Source organism: Thunnus maccoyii, chromosome 17 (assembly GCF_910596095.1).
Source record: "Thunnus maccoyii chromosome 17, fThuMac1.1, whole genome shotgun sequence".
In the NCBI taxonomy this organism is placed as follows: Eukaryota; Metazoa; Chordata; class Actinopteri; order Scombriformes; family Scombridae; genus Thunnus; species Thunnus maccoyii.
The window spans coordinates 20,707,764-20,719,790 of NC_056549.1; the positions used below are offsets into that span (position 1 = coordinate 20,707,764).

A 12,027-nucleotide genomic window follows, 5' to 3' on the forward strand; every position below is an offset into this window, starting at 1 on the left:
TAGTTGACATTGTGTGTAGCTTTGTATTTTATATGATGTGTCTTGTGTGTTTTTGCTTTGTACTGGTTGTTATTGTGCTGTTTGTTATTGCTATGTTTTAATTGTGACCTGCCTAAGGGACTGCAGATGAAAATTAGCTTTAAGTTAACTCTGGTACAGTACATCAAATGGTAACATTTATGTTTAACACTGTACATGGTCCCAATAAATACATAAATAAATACATTTTTGGAAATATACTCATTAGCTTTCTTTCCTAGAGTGAGATAACAAGATTGATATCAACCTCAAATCTGATGTCTGTGCATTAAAGCAATAGTTTGACATTTTGGAAAATTCCCTTATGGTACAACTTTCTGATAAGTCACCCTTTATAAAGATTTATAAGCATTAATTAATGGCTTTATTAATGGTTCATACATAATTTACCAATAAACCATTAATAAGAAAAATGCTCTTCTGGAGGAAAATCCTCCTCGGCATTAAACTTTGCCTTTTTAGCTCTTTATTTCAGATGGAATAAAGAGTTAGAGAAATAAAAAGTTAGAACACTAACTTTTAGAAAAGACCTGCAGTGCATCTGAACAATTAATGCTTATAAAACCTTTAAAAGTGGTGACTAATCAGAAAGCGGCACCTTGCTTCCTTGTCTAAAGTTTGATAAAAAGTTCAATGCCACTCTCCTTTCTGAGTGGTATTGATCTTCTCATCTAACTCCTAGCAAGAAAGCAAATAACCACATTTCCCAAAATCTTGAACAGTCCCTCACAGTATGGAGCTGGAGTCAGGAAGGCTTAGCATAGCTTAGCATAAAGACAAGAGATACAGGGAAGCAGCTGCCCTGCTGCACATGTTCAAAAATACGTCTACCAAAGCCTCTAAAGCTCACTAATTAACAAGTTATTTGTTTAATCTGTTCACAAACAGAAGTGAAAACAACACAATTTGTGGTTTTAGGGGGAATTACACGGTGGAAGACAAGTGTGTACACAAGACAGTACACACAAGATTAATATTATCATCTCACTCTTCAAAAAACTGCCAGCACATCTGCCAATCTTCGTTTTTTGTTTTTTTAACATAAATACATAATATAAACAAATATTTGTGATATGGATCTCTTTAATTTGATGTACTGAGCAGGCAACACTGTTTCTGTCTGTACTGCATTTCTGTATTGCAATTTTTTCTTAGGCATCAGCCTATGTTGACACAGATATCATTATCTGTGAATAGCTGAAATTGGCTGATAATATCAGCTATGCTAATGATGTATCAGTCAGGCTCTAGTCTGAATATTTGCATTACTGGTGCACTGTACACTTTACTGTTGGGTTCATTAGGTTCATTTATAACCTACATACACTCACAGGACAAGTACAATGCACAAATTCAAAGCTTTATTAGCCAATCCAGTCTGATTATTTTATCCATGAACTGATTCTTTGGCATGCCTATGTCATGACCAAGCACACATAGAAACTGCAGGGCTCAAACCTGCAAATGTAAGTAGAAGTCTTGTTGACAGTGAGGACAGCCTGCCCTAGCCTTCTGCTGCTGCCTCAGGAGGCAACAATGAGCTGATAGCTGCACTCAGGACACTATTTGTTGTTTGTGACTCTCAATGGTCCCCAATACAGTTGATGATAACATCTTCCTCAGGGTCGGGCAGTTCTTCAGGTTAATTGTCTGACTACTACTGTCAGGGAGAAAACAAAACCCAAACAAGCAAGGTCCTTGTTGACATAAATCAATTGAATTGTGGAGGTTTGGTGAGAACAAATGACAAAAATCGAATGATTTGAATTTTAACTCTCGTCACTCATCTGAAGGTGCAATCTAGTGAGGAACAGTAATCTAACACAAGAGGGTCTTCTGTGGAGCGACATTGAATTGAGTCAATGTACAAGAAGGCCTGAGACCAGAGAGTCTCCATGTCGAATCTCTGGGAATAAAACTAGATCTTAACTGTCAAGGTACCCTTGAGGAAGAAACTCGACTGTGAGCATCTGTGTAGGTGATGAAAAAAAAAGCGGTCACAGCCAGGACACAATCCAAAGCGGTGACCAGCTCCCGACTCGATCCTCTTCGCCGCTCCCAGAGTTTTGCATTTTCAAACGACATGTGTTCTGTATTCCCAGATCCCTTCTGCAGCTGCTCCTGTGGTCGGGCAAGTGCTTTGGGCTTTGGTTTATGTAATGACTGCAAAGCAACACACACATACAGTACGGCTGACTGACTTGCTGCATGGCCAACATTGTGGCAAGCCGAAACTGAATCATTACCAACACTTTCACTTATTAAATTGGCATGCAGCTGGATGCAAGATTTTATTTCATGGTTCGGTGCAAAGGGCTCAAGAGAGTAAGCACTGTGTTTGAAGGCCAGGATCCTGTCATGCCATTGGAAACATTCCTACAACAAAAAAATCTTTTTTTTTTTTTACAGAAATTACTACTACAAGCACATATACAGACTGACCACAAATCAGTTATGATCTCCTAATGAAGGCACCTTTTACATTCATTTTAAATTGATGGTTACCGCAATTTGTTTCCTCCCCCAGAGTAACCACCTGTCAGTAATCCGTCACATTAAGTTAAACCTGAGCATATCCAATTGCTGAAAGGTCTGTGTTGACTTTCTGTTCTGTCATGACAATAATGTTGACAGATAGAAAATCCCCCAGGCTGTGTGTTATGTGTACACTCGCTAGTGACCTTAAAATCAGTCCATGCAGCAGTCAAAGGTCAGCTGAGGGCATAGTGAGACTCTGCTTTCGATAACAGTTTACAAAAAAAAACAAAAAAAAAAACACAAAACCTGCATGAACACCGAGTCAGAGCCACATTCAGTTTCTGTCAAGATAAGGTGGTCATATATCCAGCAGCTATTCAATACAAAAACACAGAGCAAGAGCTCCACATAGTGGACAAAGACACCAGTGCCTTGATAATAAAAAGGAACAAAGTTTTAAAAGCAAAACCTTGAGAACACATATCGGCGTGTCCTTGACCTTGAGTGAAGAATATTTTATCACAGAGAAGAACAATAAAATCTTATAAACATCGCTTTTCTTAAGACTCTGCTGAATTCATCAAGACAACTTCACCAGAGTTTTTGGCTGATTTCCGTCAGCCTCTCAGCTTTGTTCTAGACTGTTTGAAGTCACAGTTTTATGTTTTCTTTGTGTTCTTGTCTCATGTCCACTCTCCGTTGATTACCTCTCCAGCAGAGTATTTAAGCATTTGGTCTGGAAAAAGGAAATATAACAAAGTTACATAAAGACCTACAATATGTACAAATACCATTAAGAGCGCCACTGTTGTCAGACTAGCTAAAGGCCTAAAATGGTACCACAAAGGCCAACTAAATCCTGTATTTGCATGCTGCTATTAGGACAGGTATAGATCTCACTATTTCCAATTTACAAATCCATATTTTCACGAACCACTGGATTCCTGTTTTATTTGTGATTTAACTAAGATATTAAATTAATAGTTATTAAAAGTTCTTGGAAGATGAAGAGCCATGTGCCACTGATGGATCATTTGCTTAGGAATACAACTAATAAATCATCCAAAATCATGTCTTTAAAACAATTATTCCCAGCCAGTGTACCTTTGAAACTTTAGGAACGTTATTTTAAGAGCTCCTTAAACCGGAAACTATCAACTTCATAGGGGTCTTAAAGGTACCCTGTGGAGTTTCTGACCTCTGGTAGCACTATAGAGCAGTTTTTTATGAGTCCTCATTTTGTTGTGCATGCACACAAGGACGCACATGTATGATGTACAGCAGAGGCCCTCAAAGTGGGGTCTGGGGACCACCAGGGGTCCTTGAGTGGGTTCCAGGGGGTCCCCAGCAAAAAGGGGAATAATTTATTTTCACTATAATTCCATCCATAAGTAACACAATGACAGAATGTATGACTATTTTGGTCATGGGTTTCATACACTTTCTGTGGTAAAAAAATCTTATCAGATGGGGGTCCGTGGTCTAATTTGTGCCAGTTTAGGAGTCAGTGACGTGAAAAAGTTTGAGAACCACTGATGTACAGGTGCCTGTAATGTGCGAAGAAACGCAGCAATGCGCCAGCAAAGACAGTGAAGAAGACTACAAGCCTTTAAACATGGATGTAAACAACGCAGGATTTAAAATACTTAAAACTCAGCTTTGCAAAATGTTTTATGAAGAAGGAAACATGTTCAGTGCATCTGTTAGACACATACTGTAATGCGTTTCAGTGAGTAACACTCAATGTAAACACAACTTAAGTTTACAACAAAACTCTACAGAGCACCTTTAAGAAGATATTAAGACTTAAAGAAGGGTAACTTTTGTTGTGCATTTACTTATTTAACAGTTCTCTCAGTCTACAGCTGTGGCCACAGCATTCATCTACACCAAGTATGAAGTGAGAAATGTTTTGGCCAATGTCGTCTCTGAAAGTCTTTGCCTCTGTAATTACATGTAGTACACAGGATTGACAGAAGACGACGATATCACCAGATGTAATTTTATGTATAATTACCTGGACAAAGGATGCTTGTCAGTGATGCCTTCACCTCCATCAGCTGCGGGTTGTCCTGGGAGTCTTCTCTGACATGAAATCTTGTGAAGTGCAGTGCAGGCCACCAGTCTTTTCTTGCAGCCATCTTTCCAGAGACAACCTCCTTCCAGTCTTCTCTGTTTCAGTACACAAAATTACAGAATTGGCACCAGAAAAAAAAACAGCTGTCAGCAAAAAGTTAACCACCCTGAAACCACCAGCTCAGGGGTGATACAATATAGAGACCATGTCCATCAAAACAATTTATACATACTGTAACTGTAATTTCTTAACAATGTCCTTTAAACGCTTCCACACGTCCAAGTTGGTCCTCCAGCAAGCGTAGTCGAGCATATCCAGAACGACTCCCAAAGCCTTCTGGATGTCACTTTTTTTCTCTGTAAACAAAAAAACCCACATATTGATAAAAGATATTATGGAATGGAGAGAGAGACACAGACAAACTCTAAAAAAAACATTAATTATTAAAACAATAAGCTAATTGATGCCAGTTATTAAAAAGAGAGAATATATTTGTACAAAAAAGTTGTCCTCTGGTAAAAAATGTTGTTACAATATCAAATCTGCTGTTACCTGACTGAAGCAGAAGAGAGCTGTACTCCAACATCATCTCATGACTTGGGACTAATGTATGGAGGATCTATAGCATTAGAAAGTAAGTTTTAAGATGCATTAGTCACTATATATATTTTGTGTGCTTAACTGTTAATCTAATAACAAAGTTTTAGTTCTAGTGCTACACTTTACTTTTTAATGTGCTTTTATACCTTCAATACTTTCATCAACTTCCTCTCTGAAGTATCATGCCTCTTTAAGTATTGGTACAGATAGACATGCGCGTTGGGGTTGGGGGGAAAAGTGTGGTCATATGCGTAGTCATTCAGGACTTTCAAAGCCTCCTCGTGATCCTCATAGAATTCCAGCATCTATCAAAAAAAAACAAAGGCTGTAAGTACAAGTTTCATTTGAACCAGGCCGAGCAACAACTGAGCAACAGTTGAAAGTGTACAGCACATCTATTCTGTTTATATATTTTTTAATGAAAGCAGGCAGTTTGGGATGAGTGTTTACCTCAACGTAACTCAGTATGAAGGGATCCCAGATGCCTGGATTTTTCAAAATCTCCTTTAAATTCACTGAAGCCTGTCTGAAGTAGTTGTTCATGTCCTGGTTGTTGCCAGAGTCTGAATAATCTGAAACAGGTGGCAAACATCACATAATTAAAACAGTAACATAACCTCATCAGCTCTTCAGCTCCTTTTTTTCATATGAGCATTTACAGGGTCTAACCTGTAGGTGTCAGTGTGACATCACACAAGAGCTTGCAGGACACCAGTGTAACTGATACAACTAAATAATGGATGCTTTTGGGGTGTCATGATGTGTGTTGCCTTACCAGTGTTGGAGTGTGTATGCTTTTTGTCACACCAGATGATGTAATCCAGTAAACTTCTGTAGGCGTGGATCAGTTTAGTCCTCTGATACTGAGCTGCTGACTCTTTGCCGTGCCTCCAACTTTCAGCGACAGACAGCTCCCGCTTTGCATCATGGATCTGGCCGTGGAGCAGCAGGTGAAATGAATGTTCCAGACAGATCTGGAGATGCAAAGGGAACAGGTGTGAACAATGCTTCGGCAGTGAAGCAAATCAACATGAAAATTGCGCTGTGAGCTCTGCTAGCTAACGTACCATGAGGTAATGTTTAACTCCTGAATGTTTCATTCTTTCATAGATGTTGTTGTAGTCTTCCATCTTTGAGTTGGGGTGGTGGTGGAGAATTTCAGTGGCGATTCTCCAAGTTATCTGGGATGAGAAATCCAAAGAGTGTTAATATCAAGGATGTGGAAATCAAAGTTGTGCAAGGTACTTAAAATGTTATGAAAATGTCTGCGATCTCTACAGATTTGTTTTGGCTGGATGACAATAAAATAATTAAGTTTTGGTTTTGGAAACAGGGGTTTTTGTGGCAAATTCTCTTTAACAACTTGAGAGAGGAGACACTGTTTTGTTCATGCTGGACTGTAGAATTATGTGAAATAATTGATGCTTTTTTGTGACTAGTACTGTTTCACTTTATATTTGGTGTATTATAAATCCATGTAGGCTGGACACGACACAAAAATACACAACAAAAGTAAACCTACCTCTTTATACTGCTGCTGTTTGCCTCTAGTTGTGTCTTCTAACATTTGGGGGTAACAAGCCATATATTCTGCTGCCTCTTGCCATCTGTGATGCAGCAGGGCTTCTCTGATCTGCTCCAGACAGATTCTCACACTCTGATGAAATCCAGTTTCCTTTGGCGTCTCTAAAATTGCAGGGTATGAAAAGGTATTATTTCATGACATGGACACATCTGTCATAAGCATTATTAACTATTATAGGACAACTCACCAACACAAACAGGATTAACCAAGGGGAGTTTTGACTTTTTTCCTTCTTTTGTAGAGTTGTCGTCTGAGGAATCATTGTCGTCATCATTGTCGTCATCATCCAACTCTTCAAGAGGAATTAGTTCTCTTTCCAGGTCATCCATGATCAGCACAGTAGTTAGACTTAAGTAAGGTATTTTTCTTCCTGCAGGTGGTAGTCCTACACTGAGCATTAAAAAGAGATAAAGTGATTAAAAGGAACATTGTGTCCAGCAGCTAACTGACTCACAAGACAACCAAGACTCAACAGAGTTAAAGCACTAATACACTTATGACATTTCTTCCTCACAGTAAAAATAATATTGCATTGGTAGACATCCTTAACATGCTCATATTAATCCCCTGAATAATGAAAGGTGTCGTTTGTGGTCTCAATTAACACTATGACCAGACTGGTTCCTCACGACAAGAAACAGAGTCTGAGTGGAGCTACCTGTCATATGATTTTAAGGTGGACTTGCAACACAGCTTGTCATTACCGATGGACACACACACTCACAAACCTAGGGGTCGTGCTGTTAAAGGATAAGTTCACAATTTTTCAAGTGTGTCTTAAAACAACAGTCAGGTGTCCATATGAACACTGAAAGAGGTTTTCCTCGCTGTAATCATTCCTCCTGTTCATACTGGTTATTAAAAGATCCCCTTCAAATGTGTTTTCAATGAAAGTGATGGAGGCCAAAATCCACAGTGTGTCCAAGTTCAAGTTTCTTTTATTACCACATGGATAGACCGCTGGAATTAATCTCAGTACAGATGGAATAGCTGTAACAACACATCAAATACAACACCAGTGCAAACATAAAGGACATAAGTCTGGTTTTACTTACTTCAATACATCTCCTATCTTTTACTATTTTATTTAAATATTATTACTTCATCTCTGTTTTATTTTTATCTGTGTTTTCCTTTTAATACCCTACCGTACATTTCTGGCATTCTTCACTTGAATACGCCTCTTTATTTTTTCTTTCTTCAATTTTATATTATTATTGTATTTGGCTATTCAGAATTTTTAAGTTTTTATCCTACCTCTGGTGTTTCCTCATTGCAAATTCATGAGATTTATGACAGTGTTTCCTCAGTTCCTGTTTTTATTGAGTTATTTATCTATAACATAGTCATTTATTGTTTGTGCTGGTGGGTGGGTGGGTGGGTGGCGGGGGGGGTAAACTGTGTTGTTTTTATTGTGTAAATACATTGTATTTGTATGAAAAGTGCCATACAAATAAAGTCTGATTGATTGATTGATTGATTGATAAGTGCAAAAGAAGAAACATACAGTAATCTACACAGTTCCACATACTATACTATACAAATAGACCAACTTTTGTGTATTCATCAACTGTACGGCTTTGGGAAAGAAGCTCCAGTTAAGGCGTTCTTTCCTGCCTCCCATTGACCTGTACCTGAAACTGATGGTGAGCTGGGTGGAGAGGGTCATACATGATCTTGATAGCTTGTAAGATGGTATGTTGTGTATATATGGAGTCCAGTGTGGGGAGTTTACAACTTATGATCTTTGATGCTCTGGTTATAATATTATCCATTTTCTTTATTGTGTGCTTAGATGTATTTCCGTACCAGACAGTAATCAACAGTGACAGGATGCTCTGGATTATGACTGTGTAAAATTCCTGACACTGTGCTTTTTGAGTTGTCTGTTGGGCTTTTTGCATTTGATGGTTAGTGTTGAGGTCCCATTTCAGGTTACTGCTGATGTGTGTGCCAAGAAACTTGAAGGAGTCAGTTATTGTAATTGGTTGATTGTCGATGAGGATAGGTGCTTTTATTGATTGTTTTGCTCTGAAGTACACACAGTCATATTGTGCAAAAAGGCACTTAGAAGTTTATCTGAAGCTTATAAGAGCCTTCAGCAGGCTGAGTTAGTTATATCAAGTGGATATCTGCCACATTTACAGTCTTTAGCGTCAATTCCTTCTTTGTGTGTCCTAAGACAGTGTTTCCCTGTTGAGCTGCGGTGGAAGTATAGTAACAAAAAGAGGGAAAAAGAGGCACTAAAAAGACTGTAACGTTGAAAGATATCTACTTGACTTTACTCATTTGGACGGCTGAAGCTTAATATTAGCTTCAGATAAACTTTTAAATACATTTTTTCACAGGAGGCTTGTGGATTTTGGCCCCCACCACTTATAATATCAGTGCATTATGAACGTATCTTCTGATGGTCAGTATGAACAGGAGGAATGATTATAGCAAGAAAAACCTATTTCAATGTTCATTTGAGTAGCTGACTATTGAAAAACTTTAAATAGCCTTTAGAAGTAATGCGGAACAACGAAAACACTGAAAAGTGTAGGCTAACTCAAAGCTTTTTAGGTTTTGCTTTAGGTTTTGATTAAACTTTACTAGCTACATATACAGTTATAGCTATTTATGTTGGATATTTGTAGTTAGAGGAGGCAAGCCCATTCCGTTATAAAACAGACTCAGTTCCTACCTGCCAAGAGGAAACAATTTACCACGAACTCTTCGGATGTTTTGATTCTTTTACAAACGTGCTGATGCTAAACTAACAGCTAGCCTACCTCGGTGAGCTAACGTCCAACGTGCTGTGACTATTCACACGTCGAATCCCTGCTCTAGCCCTATTTCTGAAAACTGAATATAAACCTGTGCCTAGTACTGTCGGCAAATAACGTCCGCATGTTGTAGTAAACTTTCCCCTGACGTGCTTCCAGTGTGCAGTTACAGTAGCTAAGGAAGTAGAGGAAAACGCTACAATGTTATTGGTTGCTGTAGCCGGAAAAGGCGGGACAAAGAGCTCTTCTTCGTGAGCTGTTATTTGTACCTTCTGTTTATGTTATTGTATTACAGAAATGTCACACATGTAAGTGATGCTTTCTAAAAATAAAGTGATAAAATACTCGGACTGTGTTACATCTCCTGCAGCAAAGGTCTTTTGGTCTTCTATCATGAGTGATTTACAGTGGGAAAACTGAATTCAAAATAGATACAGCAAGTTTCTTTCAGTATTTTACACCGAATATACCTTGTAAAAGAAGTGTTGGAAGGATTAAGGCTAAATATAGACTATGTCTGTGTTTTTTGCAACTCAGATAGGGAAACAATATTTCATTTTTTCACTGTGCCCATTAAAATTTATTTTGGTTAGATATCCAAACTTTATAAATAGGAAAAAGGGTACTGATGCACAGATTGGTGCATTTGATGTGGTGTTATATGTTGTGTTCAGTGGGTTGGATAGAAATATCAACCTATAATTCAGCTGCTGATCATTCCTGGTAAATTCCACATCCATAAATCTAAATGGTCTGGCTCCAAACCTGCTTTCATCAGTTTATTGTTGAACTCAAGCAGTATAGCACCTTAATCGAAGATGTGAAGAACAACAAAGCTAAGAAGACTTCCAATATTTTAAAGGAAGTATTTTTTATTTGAACTCTAAAATGACTTACAATAAATGGACTTGGACTGCTCTTGCTTTTTATTTTTTTATTGTTGTTTACTGTATCACTTTTTTTTGGGGGGGGGGGGGGGTCCTTGTGCTGTTTATTTTAATAAGGATATGGGGATTTGAGCTACAGGTAGGGTTCATAAATCAATCAAACTTTATAGCACTTTTCATACAGGTTAGTGCAATTCAGAGTGCTTCAGACAGAATAAATGTAGACAGTAAACAGGTAAACAGTTAAAACAAAGCACTAAAGCACACAAGAAATAACATTATGAAAATGTATTAAAATAAAATAGATTTAAAAACTATGCTAATAATAAAATAGAGTGAAATAAAAAGTAGATTAAAAAAACTAGATAATATATATAAAAAGTAAAGAAAAATAAAATCAATAAGTGGGAAAAAATAAAATAAAATTTTACGACATGAATATAATAAAATAAGTAAACAAAATTTAGTAAATAATGTCTATAAATCAAAAGCTAGGCTAAAGAGGTTTTATGTTTATGTTTAAAGATATCAACACCTCCAGCTGTTCTCAGATCTTCAGGCATTGTTCACTGATTGAAACAGAATTGTTGTGATATTGCTTCAAATTTTTGGACTGACAGCAATTGATCAATTCTTCAGTATTAAATCACAGTTTTGTTATGTTTTTCTGTTTGCAACATGGTTGCACAATACTAAACTGTATACTTGTTTACAGAGGGCTCTAGAGAGGATTAAACACATTTCCATACACCAGTCAGACACATCTATGTGAATATTCAAATATTTATAAGGAAGACTGAGTTTTAAATCTCTTTAATCTTTCTGTGCATAATGTTTGATGCCCTAATGCATTATTCCAGAGGAGACTGCACATACAAGATGATGAGGCTTATTTCTTGTGCAGTTTCTCTCTTATCACTGCAGCTACTTCAGTTTGCAGTGGTAGAAGAGGTACTCAGATCCTTTACTGAAACCTTTCCTGCATGAAAAATCCTACTTACTTACTTAAGTACCTAAGTATTAGCAGCAAAATGTAATTAAAGTATTGCTAGTTTATTCCAGTGGTTCCCAACCCATGGGTCGAGCCCCTCCAAAGGGTCTGATACACAAATATGTTTTCAGTTTTTTTCTCTAATCTTTGATTTTTGGTGAAATATTGGATCATTTGAACATTTTTAAATGAAACCATGTGAGAAGTTCAGAGGGAAAAATCGCTATTTGATGGAGCTGTTAACAACTCACTGCTTTTTGTAAGACGTCAAACGCCAAAAAGGTTGGAAACCACTGGTTTCATCGTTAACAATGTGTTGTATTTTAAAAGCTTGTTATATTATCCATTGTGTCAAATCTTCATCTGAAAAGTAACTAAAGCTGTCAAATAAATGTAGTGGAGTAGAAAGTACAATATTTCTCTCTGAAATGTAGCGGAGTGAAAGTATAAAGTAGCATCAAATGGAAATACTCAAGTAAAGTACAAGTACCTCAAAATTGGACTTAAGAGTAACTGAGTAGATATTTACTTTCCACCTCTGCCTGTGTTTTTGTCACAGATGGTCACTTAAAGCAGCCATATCCCGTCTGTATCTGTGAAAA

General features: G+C 37.5%; 1 protein-coding gene across 2 annotated transcripts; it reads right to left on the bottom strand.

Moving 5' to 3' along the window:
• Positions 1 to 1,383: 1,383 nt before the first annotated feature.
• Positions 1,384 to 9,755, bottom strand: taf1a (TATA box binding protein (TBP)-associated factor, RNA polymerase I, A). 2 transcript variants are annotated; one of them, XM_042391490.1, is made up of 11 exons: positions 9,466 to 9,755; positions 6,967 to 7,164; positions 6,717 to 6,880; positions 6,262 to 6,375; positions 5,970 to 6,168; positions 5,645 to 5,766; positions 5,341 to 5,499; positions 5,147 to 5,213; positions 4,827 to 4,950; positions 4,535 to 4,689; positions 1,384 to 3,253 (listed from the first exon to the last, which is right to left on the bottom strand). In XM_042391490.1, exons 2-11 carry the CDS (start codon positions 7,106 to 7,108, stop codon positions 3,201 to 3,203), a joined length of 1,299 nt encoding a protein of 432 aa, XP_042247424.1. In that variant the 5' UTR covers positions 7,109 to 7,164; positions 9,466 to 9,755; the 3' UTR covers positions 1,384 to 3,200. The 2 variants fall into 2 exon arrangements, with proteins under 2 accessions (XP_042247424.1, XP_042247423.1); XM_042391489.1 differs by having other exon boundaries at positions 6,967 to 7,169.
• Between the last annotated feature and the right edge of the window lie 2,272 nt (positions 9,756 to 12,027).

Bases quoted from the DNA above. Each gene is read 5' to 3' on its own strand.
- taf1a (XM_042391490.1), bottom strand. From the start codon at position 7,108: ATGGATGACCTGGAAAGAGAACTAATTCCTCTTGAAGAGTTGGATGAT. The intron at 5,214-5,340 runs GTATAAAAGCAC...CTAATGCTATAG, and splicing joins AGTTGATGAAAGTATTGAAG to ATCCTCCATACATTAGTCCC. The intron at 4,690-4,826 runs GTATGTATAAAT...GTACTGAAACAG, and splicing joins GTTAAGAAATTACAGTTACA to AGAAGACTGGAAGGAGGTTG.